Source organism: Leptidea sinapis, chromosome Z (assembly GCF_905404315.1).
Source record: "Leptidea sinapis chromosome Z, ilLepSina1.1, whole genome shotgun sequence".
Classification (NCBI taxonomy): domain Eukaryota; kingdom Metazoa; phylum Arthropoda; class Insecta; order Lepidoptera; family Pieridae; genus Leptidea; species Leptidea sinapis.
The window spans coordinates 1,207,602-1,225,333 of NC_066312.1; the positions used below are offsets into that span (position 1 = coordinate 1,207,602).

Sequence of the window (17,732 nt, forward strand, 5' to 3'; positions counted from 1 at the left end):
AAAGTATCCTAGAACATGAGAAAATTGTGGTTTTACACGAAGAAAACCGCTGTTGCTAGTTGAGCAGTAGGTAGCATTTAACAGACTTCAAAAAAGGTTTTTTTTTATGGAATAGGAGGACAAACGAGCGTACGGGTCACCTGGTGTTAGTGATCACCGCCACCCACATTATCTTGCAACACCAGAAGAATCACAAGAGCGTTGCCGGCCTTTAAAGAACGTGTACGCGCGTTTTTTGAAGGTACCCATGTCGTATCGTCCCGGAAACATCGCACAAGGAAGCTTCTCAATTCGACGCGTATATATATATTTTGGTTCAGTTATGTTTCTTGCTTTTTTATCTGACCGTTTATTTATACATATACATATGTATGTACGTGTGTATATTAGAATGATTTTGTTTCAATTATTTGTGTAGGTATTGATCTCTAAAAGTCAAGCAAACGGGGTCGTAACATAACCCCAAAACTTCTTAAAAAAACAAACTTAACTTATGACTCCCAACTTTATAAAAAAAAAGAAAATTAATACCACATATTCTTATACAATGATCTATTAAATGTAAATATTTTATGTTTCAACACGACTTTTTTTGGTGTACGAGACTTCCACTGAAACCTGCCATTCGCAACAACCTGACAAAAGCTGTCATACAAATATAATTATGTTAATGTCCGCTTACACTACATATACCAAAAAGATATCCTGGAAAAGATATCTAAGTCTAAAAGACAAATTCTATTTTATTCAAGGAACTTAACATTTAATTAACCAGATTAATCAATTATTTTATGCAAATAAAAATATTATATTTGAGTATTAGTTTCTCTCATTAAAGGTTAACTTATTAAATCCAAATCCCATTAGACCGTAAAGAAGTAACAAAAATAAACACAAGCTAATACATAAACATGCAAACTTTCCCCTTTATAATATGAGTGATTTTTGATTAAAAACGTAAAAAACCTCTAACTGAACTGATCTTGATCGGAAAATAGGGACAGACTGACGAACGTAAGGCCTATAGTAACCATCTTTTTCGTCTAGGTTTGCTGCCTATTTACACATAAAATTTGAAAAAACTGGAGTAAACGCAGAAATATATAGACATAGAAGTTGAAGCTGATTATGATGTCATTTGTGACATGTGCCATATTTCGGCTTTGATTTTGTACGAGGGGCATTATTGTCTATATGTATTGAACGTCATTGTGGGGCACACTAAAAGTTTTGCACTAGCTAATCGGAACGAATTCGAATGTTATATATTTTAAAACGTTGCAACCTTCTTAGAAATTAAAAAAAACAATTGACGGGAAATCATTTGTCAATTGTTTTTATCACACATCAAAGATCTACGTACGCAACGAAAATGGAATTTAGTCGAAAACATTTTAAAGCTATGATTTTTTATGATTTTAAAAGTTCTTTCTCTCCGCAAGACTCGTCTTCAAAATGCTTTTGGGAGAGAAGCACCTTGCCTGAGCATCGTGAGGCGATGGTTTACTAAATTTAGAGACGTTGGCTTTCTTTACATGTCGAAATTCGTGAAGGGCGATCTTCAACTGCTGTCAACAAAATTACAAAGTTAATGCCGAGTGGTATTCTACCATTTGTTTACCCAGGCTGTTAAAAAACAGCCTCTGTGATTTCTGTATTTTACCCAAAACCAAAGATTTGATGAGAGGTTTCACTGTAACGAATTCAGAAGAGGCAGTGATAGCGTTCAATCAGCACGTAGAAAACATGCCTTCAGATCTGTGGTCCTCCTGTTTTAAAAAATTGCTCGATCGCATAAAAAATGTTTAAAATGTAAAGGAGAGTATTTTGAAAAGCAATAAACATAATATTTTGGTTATAACATGGTTTTGGTTATTTTTGGCTCTGTATCTTCATAAGCACATTGAGGAATTTTATAGAAACTGTGACATTCATAATGTTAACACAAGGAACAAACATAAACTTGGTATGCCTAGTACTCGGTTGGGTTGAGTTAGTAAGTCTTTTGTGGGGCGATGTATATGCTTCTAGAATATGATCCCAGAAAATGTACAAAAAAAATGTGTTACGAAATTTAAAAGAATTGTTAAAAAACGTGTGGGAAAGGTTTCTATGGCATAAAGTTTTAGGTCGTCTATTAAAACGCTTTCTTCGCAATAGCACTTTATTAGAATATAATTATTATAATGACTTCACTTAATACTTGGAACAGAGAACTGATAGGTATTTTAAGGCGACCACTCTGGTCAACTGTTGAAGATCAACTGGCTTGCTGATCGTTTGCATAAAACACGTTAGTTATCGAATGACAACTTACTTAGCAAAGACTAGGTTAAGTTGTCAGGAGCTAGATCAGAGAAACAATGTCTGTAGAATTTAAAGTACAGTAGACTTTAGTTTTAATATTTGTAACAGCTCGGCCATCCGATCTTCAACGAGTGCCTTCGTTGGGGTTTCCAAAAGAGATAAACAAATGCTTATATGTTAGCATTTCATAACAAATTACTTATATTATTTTTCGTATGCTATTTAATATATTTTTACAAAAAGAGCGACTTTTCCTCATTAAGTTTTACAAACAGTGATTTACACATTTGTAACGCATATTACTTACATACTACAATTAAATCTACAATAATTCTGTATTTATTTTGCGTATCCTATTGGATATAATATTTTTACAAAAATAACGACTTTTCCTCATTAAGTTTTACAAACAGTGATTTACACATTTGTATACGAATACTTCTTACATACTAGAATTAAATCTACAATTCTGTATTTATTTTTCGTATCCTATTGGATATAATATTTTTACAAAAATAACAACTTTTCCTCATCAAGTTTTACAAACAGTGATTTACACATTTGTATACGAATACTACTTACACACTAGAATTAAATTTACAATTCTCTAACTATTAATAAGAATGTAACTAATCAAAACATATTTAAATGTTCAAGAATCGTTCTCTACAAAACTCTCTTCTAACTCTTCGTTAATGTTGTTTTGTCACTACTTCTTGCTTTTCTTCGGGAAAAAAAAATCACTCGATCCTTACTCACTATAGACTGCATGTTGCTTCTCATTGGGCGACACGTCATCGTGCCAGTCATGCCCACAACATGCAGAATCCTTATTCACTATAGAGTATAGACTTCATGTTGCTTCTCATTGGGCGACACTTCATCGTGCCAGTCATGCCCACAATATGCAGGCTATTTCAAATGCCACATGTTTGTTATAAGCGCCGATCGTACGCTCATACCCAACATTTGGACTTGTCATGTAGGAATAGGAGTAGGAATGATTATTTTAATTTACTTGTTACGTTTATTAACTATGCGAATGAAATCATTGTTAAAGAAGCTTAAATGAACTATACGCAAGTACTTATACTAAATTTAATTATTTTGTCACTCAATGGCCTCGGAACAACTATTATCACTGTCAGTATCACTATCAGAGATTGATTTGAAATTTAGCCAAGGTTGCATTTTGTCTGCTGCAGTAACAGCTTCATACCGCCTGCCTTTTCGTGATAAAGGAGTATCCTACGTAACGGTCATTTGGTAAGACTTTAATTACACGGTAAGGTCCCTGTAGCTTAGGTTCTAACTTTTTAGACTGTCCGCTACCATGAGACTGCTCTTACAATTCGTACTAGATCACCCTCTTTATATATTTTTGCCGCCTATCTATTTCTATTATACCGTTCTTCACTGACCTTCGCCTGATTTTGCATCAGACAGTGGGCATTCAATCTAACTTCGTCAATTTGGCCTCCTACTATCCCATGTCCTACATCGGATATTACCTCACTTAATATACCTTGAGATGGATTTGTTACTCTGCGCCCAAATAATAATTCGCTTGGGGTTTTCTTGGTGACGTCGTGTACTGTTGTGTTAATACCCAACTGTATATCAGAGAGATTGTCATCCCAAGTCTTTGAATATTTCCCATGATTCATCGCTCCCAACGATGCCAATATAGTTCTATTTAGTCTGCGTAGCGTAGCTACTGCATTCATTACGTGTTTTATACCCAGGGCCTGTATAAAACTTTTAAACTTTACTAGTAAAACAGCTACCGGTCGGTGAAAAGACGGGTTGGTGTACCAAAATACCCAATAAGATTCCTTATAACTCTTATGGTTTCTGATGCATCTATTACTACTAAACTATATGAATTCTTTTTCTTGCTCTTAATTAAAGGCGCTACATGATCCACTTGAACAGTATGGAACGCGACGTCTACCTTTTCTATGGAATGTAGGTGACCCTGTCGCGGACCAGATGGCATTTTATGGTGCGCACATTCTAAACATGCTGACACATATTTAGCGACAAACTTTCTCATTTTGGGAAACCAATACAATGCCCGAATAGGATCTAAGGTCTTTTCAACCCCGAAATGGCCGACGTCGTCATGATTGACTTCCATGATTTGCCAGCGTGCGCTTCTAGGCACTACCCATCTGATAATATCATCAGATATAATACTGTAGACACGTCCGTTTTTTAATTTATAATTTTGAAATGTACTCACTACATTTGGGGAATTCGAATCAGTCAATATTTCTTTAATGCGCCTTATATTAAATTTCACAGTCGTATTCTTGTAACTGTACCCACCATTTCGCAATTTTCCGGACTACATCTCTTTTTGTAAGTGTAGTGCGTAACGAGTTACAATCCGTAAGTATTTTGAACCGGAGACCTAGCAAGTAGACTCTAAATTTGCTTAACGACTCTATCACAGCTAAAGTTTCGAGCCCAAACGAGTGAAGTTTTTGCTCACCTACAGTGGTTTGACGACTATAATATGCTACAGCCCTCCAAAAATGATTCTTGTCTTTTTGTAGAAGAATACCCGCGATACCAATCCTACACGCATCCGTATGCAAGAGAGTTTCTAAATTCTTATTGTATAATGCGAGAATTGGTCTACTGATCAACCGATTTTTAATTTCTGCAAATGCGGCAGCTTCTTCTGAACCCCATTTCCATGAAGCGTTTTTTTTTTGGGTAATGGTTTAACTATCAAAGCGAAATCCTTGACAAATCTTCTAAAGAAACTAGCAAGTTCTAAAAAACGTCTGACGTCATGTTGATTTAAGGGAGTAGGAAATTTTAAGACTGCTTCGGTCTTTGCAGAGCCTGGCTGTGTACCATCACCACTTATCTCAAAACCTAAAAAGCCTAATTTATCAAACATAAACTTACATTTCTACATTTTTAGAGTTAAGCGTGCTTTTTTGATTAAATTTAGAGCTTCTTCTAGTCTCTGTACTGCTTCAAAGCTACGCGTTGGTATTAAAACGACATCCATGTATACAAGTACATAACCTACCTGTGCTTTATTAAGAATTTTATGCATGGCTCTTTGTAAAACCGACGGCGCATTTGCCAGACCAAAGGGCATTCTCGTATATTCGTATTGCCCGTCTGGCGTAACAAATGCGGTTTTCTCTTGTGATTTTTCTGAAATGATAATCTGATAGTAGCCCGACGCCAAATAAAGCGATATGAACATTTTATGACCAGCTAATTGGTCAAGCAGGTCTTCTATTCGAGGCAAAGGATAATGGTCTCGCTTTGTCCTACTATTTAAATCTCTGTAGTCAACACACATTCGTTTCTCGCCACTTTTCTTCTTCACCAATACGATGGGACTTGCATATGATGATGAGGACTCTTTAACTATACCAAAATCAAACATTTCTGCCACCATATGCCCAACATCTTCCATTTCAGCATAAGAGAGCCTATAAGGCCTGTAAACGACCGGTTCTTCGTCTTTTAATTGTATGTCCATTTCTAATACAACTGTAAATCCAAGATCTTTAAGACAGGAAGAGAAACAGCTACTATATCTCAGAAGTAAATCCTTAACCATTTGTTTTTCTCCTCCGTTAAGGTTGTCCCCTATAACGGGCTCAGATCTTTCATTACTGTCAGTCAGATTAACTTTATTCACATATTTACAATTATCCATTAGCACACTACGTACCAACAACTGTTCACGTTCTAGAATCAAACCCTTATTTCTCGGATTTAAAATAAGAAGACATCCTTCTCCATTTTTTAATTCATACTCTCCCGGAAACAAATAAAATTCAGAACCATTTTGTCCACGCATACCTCCCGTATCAGCACAAGAAAGGTCAGGCTTTGATTTTACCGCGACAGTTTGTAATGTTTCGGGGTTAATGTAAGTCTGCTTGCAGCACTTCAAGTGTATCTTAGCGCTAGGAGTTTTACTAATCTCCAACTTATCCATAGTTTTAGTAATTTTAATACCGAGTGGTTCTGAAAATGAATGCCCTAGAAGGACTGGATAGTTTATGAGATGATCATTAACAACTAATATTTCTATATCCTTTTCAATAATTCCTTGTACCTCAATAGTAGCTAGCGACCTACCAATAGGTTGGTACGGTACATTGCCGAGTCCTTTTAATAAGGTAAATCATTCGTATTCCAAATAAACCCTAACTGTAAGGCGTCCTTCAACCGAATTAATGTACATTCGCTCCCTAAATCCAGGTGACATTGAACATTTATACCATTTATGTGTATAGAAAAAGTATATATACTCGCAGATACTTGACTAGAGACCTTTAGCACGTTCTTTTCTTTGTCCAGTTTTGTGCGGTTTCTGTTTTTGGACACGAATTAGACAAATGGCCTAGAAAATTACAACGACTACATTTTAAAAACGGCTTTTTACATTAATTATAGCTGGGGTGACCGAGTTCTTTGCAATTAAAACAAGTTATTCGACCCGATTCAGATCTTTTCGATTTATTAGTAATTCTATATATATATATATATATATTATTATATTCTATTCCCGATCATTTCAGTGTGCCCCTCGTAAGGCGACCACTCTGGTCAACTGTTGAAGATCAACTGGCTTGCTGATCGTTTGCATTAAACACGTTAGTTATCGAATGACAACTTACTTAGCAAAGACTAGGTTAAGTTGTCAGGAGGTAGATCAGAGAGAAACAATGTCTATAGAATTCAAAGTACAGTAGACTTTAGTTTTCATATTTGTAACAAAATATTTTCTTAATTATACCACGGACTGGGAATGTCTTTTGTTTAAGGCATGGTTTTATTCAATTTTTATTAAAATAACATACGGCAGGTATTTATTTACAACGTAGTTAGATTTCGGGAGCGAGCAATTGGTTATAAAAAAATATATATTAAAATTAATATTTGAGAATCGAAATAAGTTTTTATTATTTACGATCCGAGCTACATAGTTTGATGCAAGACTAACTGAAATATTTAAAATATTAATCCAAAATGAATACAAATGGCTCATTGAAGGTACAGTTCCGTTAGAATTTATTTATGTAACTAGTTTATTGTTGCTTGTAATGATTTAATTCTTATCGTTGCACCACACAGTGATGTAAGTTCTTAAAAATTCTTGCTGTCATTAAGTAGGTGCCTACATTTTTTAAACCTCCCGCTAAGGACTAACACCTAAGGACTACTCCTGTCAAAACTATTCCTATCTAAAAGGGGCACGCGGAGACAACTATAGTGTTTAATATTGTAAGGTCTCGATTAAATATTGTTAATAGTACCTAAATTTCATTTCAAAACTTCTTCCGTCTTATTACAAAGAAAACACTAACGTACGTAATAAGTATGGGTGTAAACCAGAACTAAATAAACCAGCGTTGTTACGCTACTAAAATTTGTACCGGGTTATAATCGTGTGGTTATTACGAAACGTAGACCTACCATTGACCAAATGGGTTCAAAAAAAATGCACAGATTAAAAATAGAATTGCCATGAACAACGATTCCGTTTGATTTAACGATAATATTTTATTTAAAAACCAAAATAACGAAAATTTACCTTCTACTTATTTAATTAAAATTTCATTATTTATTTCAAATAGTGTACGGATTAATTTAATGAATTTTGCTGGAGTACTTTTGAAGCGGCAACTTTTCAAACTTATAAAGAAATAATAATGTCGAGCGCGCGAAATTTGAGCATTCAAGTTATTAGTCAATTAGACCTTCCGTCAAAACTGGAGTTTTGAATCTTCAGTATTTTATCTTCAACTTTATCTAACGTCCTACATAATATTATATGAAAACATTTATGATATTATACTGTTTATGTATAATTTGATTTAATATTATATTATTTAAGGAAATTTTAAGCCAACTTATTAGTGCTAGCACGCACTTACGGAAAAAAATCCGCGCGAATATTTAACCGCAAACTATCCGAAGTTGCGGTGCGGTTTTTTTTCCGCGCGAATGTTCTGTGGACTATGGAGTTGTATGCATTGCGATAAAAAAACCACAAAGCGCGGGGCGTAACCGCTTAGTACAGTCGCTCAACGCATTTGAAACAAAGATGTGCTCTTCGTATTCTGCGTCGATATCGATAGATAGATAGATATTTAAATAAAAGTTAATAAAATTATTGTAATGGCTACTGTTATTTATCTTTAATAATATGTATTTAAATAAACCTTTATTATTTTATATTTCTTTCAATCACCTATTTTTAAAGTTTGAAGGAAAAGAATACGATGCGAAACGTGAGTTATACGACAGCAATAATATTTGAAAGATTCATATATGTACGATAGAATAAACCTTTTTTAATAGCATTGGAAGTAGGTACCTAATCATGTAAGCGGCCCTTGTATGTACTTATGCGCATCCAGGATTATTCTTATCCTATCAGGCACGTCCGGCTTTTCATAGAGGCGTGTTTCTACGTTTATAAATTAAGGTAGTGAAGGTTGAGTGTGAAGGAGGACGAATGAAATGAGAATAAACAAGGTAGAAATTAGAGCTTTGAGAATTATAATATGTGAAATTAATCTCATATTTTGACATAAGAGTGTAATATTGAATATAAGAGACAGTAGTGACAACAATTTTCAGAAAATGTTGGTGTGGTTCTGTTATGTAGAGAGGATGAGTTAAAGTTGGTTGACTGTAAACATGTACAGCACTCAGTCCCCGACATTTAGAGCAGCTCTGTGAAGAGAACCCTGAAAATATGTGCAAAAGCATGTACGAAAGATTTGATGTTTTTGAAAGAAGCCAGGAAAGTATGATATGAGGACCGTGGATAATGGAAGTCCGTAATATTTTTCTTTTCCTCTGGGGATGGTCTGGTTGGAAGTGTTTGTAGTTTTAAACTGAAATTCCGTTGCCAGCAGTTCATATCCAATTTATACACAGATTTTTATTTATTTTCTACAATATTCGGTCTTATCTTAGAGTTATCGAAAGTCTTCAATTGAAATTGCTTTTCTGCATGTTGTATAATCTCTCTTCTCGTCTTGTAAATCTCATGGTAATATATACCAGGACAAACTATCCGTAGTATATTATCGAAAGTATTTTTCGTCATTCTAAAATACCCAAAAAACATTTTTTGGTGCTCTCGCAAGGCCTTCTATTTAACATAAAAAAATCCTTTCATCGGTCTTAACGCTGTCATAGGATGAATCCAGTATTGATGGCTTTTGTTCTATTATCTATACGTGCGCCTCGGCTGAGAACTGAGTACAAACTAAATTTATACCGCAGTGCGTGCTAAGTACGCGGATTTTTACCTGCAAGAAAAATCCGCGTGGATTTTTATTCGCAATGCGTGCTAAGCCTTACCGAGTCGGCACATATTAGGTATTGAATGATAGAGGAAGAAGAATTGTAGAGGGATATAAAATTAAAATCATTTGATTAACAATTACTTAACAACAAAAAAATAGGAACTTGAAATAGAAAATTGGAATTATTAATAAAAGAAATTAGATGTACAAGAATTTTGTTACATATATATTATGTACTAAAAATGAGTTTCAATAAGTTGCCTTCTCTTAATATTGCCTTTTAATGTACTTGTAAAGACTTGTTGTATTGGTACTCTAGTGGAGTGGAGCATGCCCTTCATGAAAATTTTATCCTCAACCGGAAACAGATTATCTTTCATATCAAAAGCAAAATTGTAGAGTACAGACATACCATTTTTGTAATTTTTTACTGTCTATATTTCCATACATGCTTCTAGACAAACTGTTACTTCCAGAGACCAAAACATCATTCCACTGTATTTCGGGTACGGCAATGGCATCTGTTGTACTTTACTTCTTGTGGTGTTGTGGGGCTTAGTAAGTGTTGTGTTAGATAAATATGGAGTATAGGGATTACCACCGCCTCCTACTAGTTTCCAGAGAAAACAATACACCAACCAATCTTTGTTATAACCTGCATTCTCGAAATATTCTGGAATAATGATCACAAACACGGCACCTCATCACAATGTTCATGATTTTGAAGTCTGAATCACAAACTACACACATTATCTGGTTTGTTTTGGTTATCATTTACTTATGTTTTTTTTACAAAGTAATATAGTGACGTCTATTTGGTCGCCAAGATGACTCCAGCATCTCCAAATCTTCTATATCAATTATTTCTATTAGATTCATGTCCATTTTTGTAGAACTTTTACACAACAGCCTAGTAGTACTAGTAACCTCAAAATAAAATTCAATAAAGTTTGACGTATGTCACAGAGTTAGACCTTCATTTAAACTAGGGGTCTCAGTGCTTTAACATTAGTACCAAAGGCGGTGTATGGTTTAGTCTTAAAACTGGTTTTATAATAACAATCAACTATGTCCACGGTTTAAAGCAGTTTTAAACCCACTACTATCTTTAGTCTACGTTTTGTAATAAGACTGCTTAAGTTTTGCTAAATAATTCTTGCCAAAATTGAATCCGTATTTAAATTCTCTTTATTTACTTTTTGCAGTTGATTCCGATTCCGACAACGAGCCTCTTGTTCGTCGAGTAAGAAATATGAGTAAGTACATGAATGACTTGTATTTTTAAATAATCTGAGCCACTTGTTTCACCACAAAGTGATAAGTGGCGGTTCTCCAAAATGTGTTCTTTTTTTATGACATAGGAGGACAATCGAGCGTACGGGTCACCTGGTGTTAAGTGATCACCGCAGCCCACATTCTCTTGCAACACCAGAGGAATCACAAGAGCGTTGCCGGCCTTTAAGGAAGGTGTACGCGCTTTTTTTGAAGGTACCCATGTCGTATTGTCCCGGAAACACCGCACAAGGAAGCTCATTCCATAGCTTTGTAGTACGAGGGAGAAAGCTCCTTGAAAACCGCAGTGTGGAGGACCGCCACACATCCAGATGGTGGGGATGAAATCCTAACTTGTGGCGTGTCGTGCGAAGATGGAATTCGGCGGCAGGAATCAGGTTAAACAGTTCTTCGGAACACTCCCCGTGATAAATGCGGTAGAAGACACACAATGAAGCGACGTCTCTACGCAACGCCAAGAGATCCAGCCGTTCACAGAGCACTAAGTCCCCGACAATTCGAGCTGCTCTACGTTGCACGCGGTCAAATGGATCGAGCAGATACTGGGGTGCGCCAGACCAGAGATGACAGCAATACTCCATGTGTGGCCGGACCTGCGCTTTGTAGAGCGCTAGAATGTGGGCCGGCTTGAAGTATCGCCGTGCTCTATTGATGACGCCCAGCTTCTTCGAAGCCTATTTGGCTTTGCCCTCCAGATGGCCACGGAATTGGCAATCGCTCGAGATTTCGAGACCCAGTATTCCGATACTAGGCGCGGCTTTAAGAGAAGTGTTCTCGAAGAGCGGTGATACGACAAATGGGGGTTTTTTTTTAGTGGTAACCGCGCAAACTTGAGTCTTCTGGGGGTTAAATTGGACAAGGTTCAAATTACCACCATTCTGCGACCTTCTCGAGAGAGCACTCGATAGAAGACACAAGTTTCTCCCGGAACTGGTCGACGATTTCCCGAGAGAGACCTGCATGGCCCGTGTATACGGCATCACCAGGTTTGGAGGTGTCCAACATATCATTGATATGCAGAAGAAACAGCGTAGGAGATAGCACACAGCCTTGGGGCACTCCAGCATTCACGGGCTTCGGGTTCGAGCAATATCCGTCGACAACGACCTGTATGCTACGCCCAGTGAGGAAGCTGGAGGTCCACTTGCACAAGCTCTCGGGAAGCCCAAATGATGGAAGTTTTGAGAGGAGCGCCTTGTGCCATACACGATCAAAGGCCTTCGCTATATCCAGGCTAACTGCCATGCCTTCCCCCTTGCTTTCAATAGCCGCCGCCCATCTATGTGTTAGGTATACCAGAAGATCACCTGCCGACCGACCATGGCGAAAGCCGTATTATCGGTCGTTGATCAACTGGTGACCCTCTAGAGAAGAGCTGGTGGTTGATTATGCTCTCCATGATTTTGGAGAGCAGGGAGGTTATAGCATTAGGCCTGTAGTTTGCCGGATCCGAACTATCTCCTTTTTTTGATCGGATGGACAAGGGCTGACTTCCATGAGTCAGGGACTACGCCTTTGGAATAAGAGTGCCGGAATAAACGAGTTAGCACCGGCGTCAACTCAGGGGCACACGTTCTAAGCACGATTGGAGAAATGCCATCCGGCCCGCTGGACTTCCTGACGTCCAACGAAAACAGAGCTCGCCTAACAGTTTTCTGTTTGAACTGTACTTCAGGCATAAGGCTCTGACACCGCGGAATGGTCGGCGGTGTTTTTCCGTTGTCGTCAAGAGTCGAGTTGGAGGCGAAAAGAGCGCACAGTATGGGCCAGGGTGTCATTCCTCATGTGCAAAGGCGGCGTGGACGGCTGGTTTAAGTTACCGAGAGAAGCTTTCGGCAACGACCAGAACTTGCGTGTTGCGGTCGGGTTACTGAAAAGCTGCTCGCTGATTTTGACGACGTGCTTTGACTTCGCACGGGCGATTTGCCGCTTAAAAAATCTGGAGGCACGGTTATATTTCCTCTTAAGAACTTTGCAGTTCGGATCCTTTGTGCCCAGCGCCGCAACCCAAGTTCGATACGCCTGTTTTTTGCAGTCAGATGCTGCTTTAACTGACGCATCGAACCAGGGCTGTGATCTGCCACCGATCGGTACTACAGAGCTTGGTATAAAAATATCCATGCCCTGCAGTATCACATCGGCTACTGCAACGGCGCAGGCACTAGGATCATCCGAAGGGAAACAAACCTTGCCCCAAGGGTAGGATGTAAAAAAGGAACGCATCCTTTCCCAATCTGCTGACTTGTAGTGCCAAACGCGACGGGTCGCTGGTGGTCTGCGACGTTGGCGTCGGATAGGCACTACACTCCTGACCAGGTAATGGTCGGACGTTCCGAGAGGGGCGTCGACACAGACCTGGTAACCACCGGGATGTGTAGTCAGCAGAAGATCTAATAAGGACGGCATGTGGCTATCCACATCCGGAGCCGCGTTGGCGACTCAACCAATAGGGACAGACCATACGCCAATGCAAAATTATGCACAGATCGCCCTGCGTAGTCTGTGGTACGTGATCCAAGCCATTCGGCATTGTGCCCGTTGAAATCACCCAAGACTACGATTTCAGCGGAGGGGATCTGTGCAAGCACGTCGTCAATTGCCGCTTGAACGCAGCCTATGAGATGATCGGTTTCTGCGTTACCACTATGGGACCTATAGACACACGCATAGACACGGACGCGATCCTCTAAATCTACGCGGAGCCAGACAGTAGACAGGTCCCTACCCTCAAAATTGCCGAGACGGCGACAGCAGATATCCTCCCTAACGTACACACATACCCCGGCATGAGGCAAAAAATTGTGCTCAATTTTGTACCCGGGGTACGTTTAATATGACGTATCGCTAGGTCATATATCTGCGTCTCCGTAAGGAAACACAAGGCCGGCTGCGCCGTCTCAAGGTGGTGGGTGGACGTCGTTTAAATTGGAGTGAATTCCCCTGATATTGCAAAAGTCCACGTTGAGCGTGGAGCGGGGTGCCGTGGTGAATCTGCCTCGTTTGTCCTCGGTCATGCGCGGTTCTGTGCCCACCCCAGAATACGAAGTGCTCGGGTAGGGATTCTCCGGCTCTGGTAGAGCTGGTACCCTCCTGGGGTAATATCTCTTTATGGACCGCTCTCATATTTTGTTGGAGGGAGGGGGTGGGGGTAAGGGATGGCCTCCGGTCCTCGACACTAACCTATGCGAAACATAGCGGCACTAGGCCGCTACTTCACGCCGGTATTCTGTGCGAGTGTGGTAATTAACCCGGACGAGTCTGGCCCGATTGTACTGACGTCATAAGACGGCAGCGTGACTCTCCCACTTCTAAAAAGCCCTTAGTCGCCTCTTACGACACCCATGGGCCTGGGACTCCCCTATTCATTTTATGCCCCGGGGGAAGTACAGGGCAAAGGAAGAAAAGAGGATGGCGAGAATGGGCCCACATACGGAAGTACAAGTACAAGTTTATATTAATTATAAACATAAGTTTATACGATGTTTACTGCTTGAAAAAAGATTGAATTGTGAATCCTAAATTATTAGCTGGTGGTCAACCACACATAAATATTATATTATCTTTAAGCAGACAGTAAGTAGGCATAATAGACATAAGTTACAAATTATTGAATGAACAATAGATAATGACTAATAATTTTAGGTTATATTTTATTCTCATATTTTTTTCCTCCCACTTTTTTAGACTTACGATTTGCTTTTCGTAGTTTTGTTACGTTCTACGATTTTTAATAAGTTTCCATGATGTACGCCACTTATTTCAGTGGTCCCAAAATACATGCGTTTTCGCCATCCTCCTTTCTAGCACGACAACTAAAGCAGCATGAAGTTCATTGCGCAGTTTTTTCATATGGTACATGGGTAACTTAAGAAGTCTGTACAACCATAGACTTGGAATACACTGAAGCGTAGAACACCAATTATATTTGTCAATGTGTGCGTTATCTAGTGGTTTAATTTTCCTTTTTTCTTTCTCCTTTATTAACGTAAAAGTACTTTAGTTAGTAAGAATTGATATCCATTGCCCACTGACTGAAATAAGTGCTGCAATTCTTCGTGGCATGATTTGGACGAGGTTATTTAGGAGTTCCTGGAAAATACGCTCCCATTTGGCCGTAATAGTAACTTGAAGCTCTCGGATGTTCTGTTGAATTTATTCTTGCAATCTTGCTTCTGACGGACAGATGGCCGTTGGGGCAGTAAAGTCTTCGAGTGGCGACCACGTACCGGATGACGTAGTATTGGTAGGCCCCCACAAGATGGACCGACGATCCAGTCAATATCGTTGCATGAGGGCAGCGCAAGACCAATAGTCGTGGAAATCTTGTGTGGAATTATATGTGTGGCGAGGTGTACTGCTCTAACAACTCGTTTTAGAAAGTCCCTTCGATGTTCAATGCGATTGAGGTCGAGACTTCGTGGCTGGCCAATCTATATGGCGGATCCCGACTTCACTTAATTAAGCGTATATGTCGCCCGCTCGGTGTTGTCGAACATTGTCGTCCAATAACTTGTAACAGCTAACGCTGGTTGTACATGAGGGATAAGCATTTTCGTCATGCACAACACGTGCATCTTGAGAGCCATTTTTTACGAAAACCAACTCTGTACGATCTTCAGCCCCCGACCCCGACCTGGTCTTCGTCTGTAATTTATAATATGATGTTATTCATAGGTGGTGTGGTAGCAGTGGCGGGGCCAAGTCGAACATCCAATGAACAGTTTTACGTGGCATCAAGTAAGCGTTTAATACACTTTTATTTTTTCTCGTTATATTATATATAAATAATATACTAACACTTTGTATGTTCAAATATGCAAGCTTGTTATCAATAAAACAATATGTGTGTCGCGATAACCCTGAGATTGCCCACTGTCAATGCAATCGACAACAGCCGGTTCTCGCCGCGTACGCAACAAGCGGCCAGTGGACACACATGCACCGGATCATTATAGTTAGAGGTGTTCGCAACGGCTATATATTGAAATCGCGATATAACGATACGCTATTTTTAAAACGCCTATTATTTTTTACGCTGTAATATATTTATTCACTTCGTTATGACATATGACGCGTTTGATTATCGTAGCTATTCGTTACAGAATGTTGATGAATCGTGCGCTATTAAATATTATTCTATACATTATTGTTGTGTGAGCTTTTAAAAGTATATATGTAGTATAGTTATATAGTATAATTATGTACTTAATAAAAAAATTAACTTTCCTTCGTACTTTCTATTCATGTTTAGGACTGTCTCACTAAAATTATGATTTATGATAAGATATAATTATCTATTATTTTATTTATGCCAAACTAAATTTAGGCACAACTCTTATAAAACTTTTTAAACTATTCTATAAAACAAAACTTTACAAACAATCAATTCAAAATCATTCACAAATTCACGATAGTCAATAATCAATATTCAATACTACTTAAATACTTCACACGAAGTCAAGTGAGCCGCAAACGCCTTATATCCGATCTGATTTAATATTTATTCAAACAAATAAAATAATCTAACGCGTTGCATAGCCGAACAAATTATATTCCTTTACCTATTATATTTCCAATGACAACTGGACTTTTATTTGAATAAGGTTCTTATGCAGTCCTATTAGAACACAGATTTGATAAGTACTAAACAAAAAATAATCTAACGCGTTGCACAGCCAAACAAAATATATTCATTTGCCTAATATATTTCCAATTCAACTGGACTTTTATTTGAATATAAACTTTATGCAGTACATTTAGAGCATAATTTGGCAGGTGAGAAAAATAGCGTATCGCATGAATTATAAACGACTTCATTTGAATTTAGTTCTTATGCAGTCCTTTTAGAGCATAATTTGGGAGGTGACAAAAATATTGTATCGCATGAATTATAAACTACTTTCATTTGAATTTAGTTCTTATGCACTACTCTTACAGCATAATTTGGCAGATAACAAAAATCACGTATCACACAAATATTAAATAACGCTTGCTAGCTTTAATAAATAATAGGTGATATGATTATAAATATATATTAGATTATTTTATCAGCTATCTAATATAACGAAAACCTCTAATTATAGAAGTGCAACCACGTCGCAATGATCAAAGGATTTAGTAAAGTTTGACGTTCAATATCTGATTTGAATAGCTTTTTTGATATTTTTAATTGTTAGACTTTTAAGACCACTATGTCGATAGTAAGCTAAAATATCCTGACTTTTAAATGTATCTGTTGCAGAGGTTTTGGTCTATAAAATTACTAAGATCATTACATTAGTGTATCAAAGCTGTGGTTCGGATGTAGGAGTTCCTATTTCTAATTTATTATATGATGTTGTTCATAGATGGCGCAGCAGTGGCGGGTCCAAGCAGGATGTCTAATGAACAGTTTAATGTGGCATCAAGTATGCGTTTGTATAAATTGTTGTTATATTCGTGTTTTGAAGTTGCAAAATGCAACCGTAATAAATACATTTTACATCTAGAAAGCAGAGTATACTTATAATATCCCAGAATGTACTTACTATACATACAGATTGTAGTAATAACATTTACCAACCAAACTAAGATATTCAAAAACTTACTTTGGCTGTCTCAAACGAAAGTTTAATTTCTGTAGCTAACTGCGTAATCCCATCGAAACTAAGAGGCGCGAAGGTATGCCAGTCGGTAGCGCAGCCACATGTGTAAATAAACGGTACAGAGTCTAAGCTTCTCATGAGTGGGAAAAAATGATTCGTGTTTTGGCAGTGTTGTCACAAAATTTCAGAATAAATTAAACACAACATTTTGTATGAGCTTTTTTATTGGGTTTGATCA

General features: G+C 37.9%; 1 protein-coding gene across 50 annotated transcripts in view; it reads left to right on the plus strand.

The window, feature by feature from the left end:
- Positions 1 to 17,732, plus strand: part of LOC126978526 (protein Jumonji) — a 150,139-nt gene that overhangs the window by 39,306 nt on the left and 93,101 nt on the right. For 37 of the 50 annotated variants that reach the window (XM_050827384.1, XM_050827393.1, XM_050827404.1 and 34 more), the window contains exons 4-6: positions 10,823 to 10,873; positions 15,585 to 15,647; positions 17,258 to 17,317. In XM_050827384.1, the coding sequence (XP_050683341.1) occupies positions 10,823 to 10,873; positions 15,585 to 15,647; positions 17,258 to 17,317 (174 nt within the window). The remainder of the gene's footprint in view (positions 1 to 10,822; positions 10,874 to 15,584; positions 15,648 to 17,257; positions 17,318 to 17,732) is intronic. The other 13 variants (XM_050827386.1, XM_050827391.1, XM_050827407.1 and 10 more) reach the window with 1 other exon arrangement.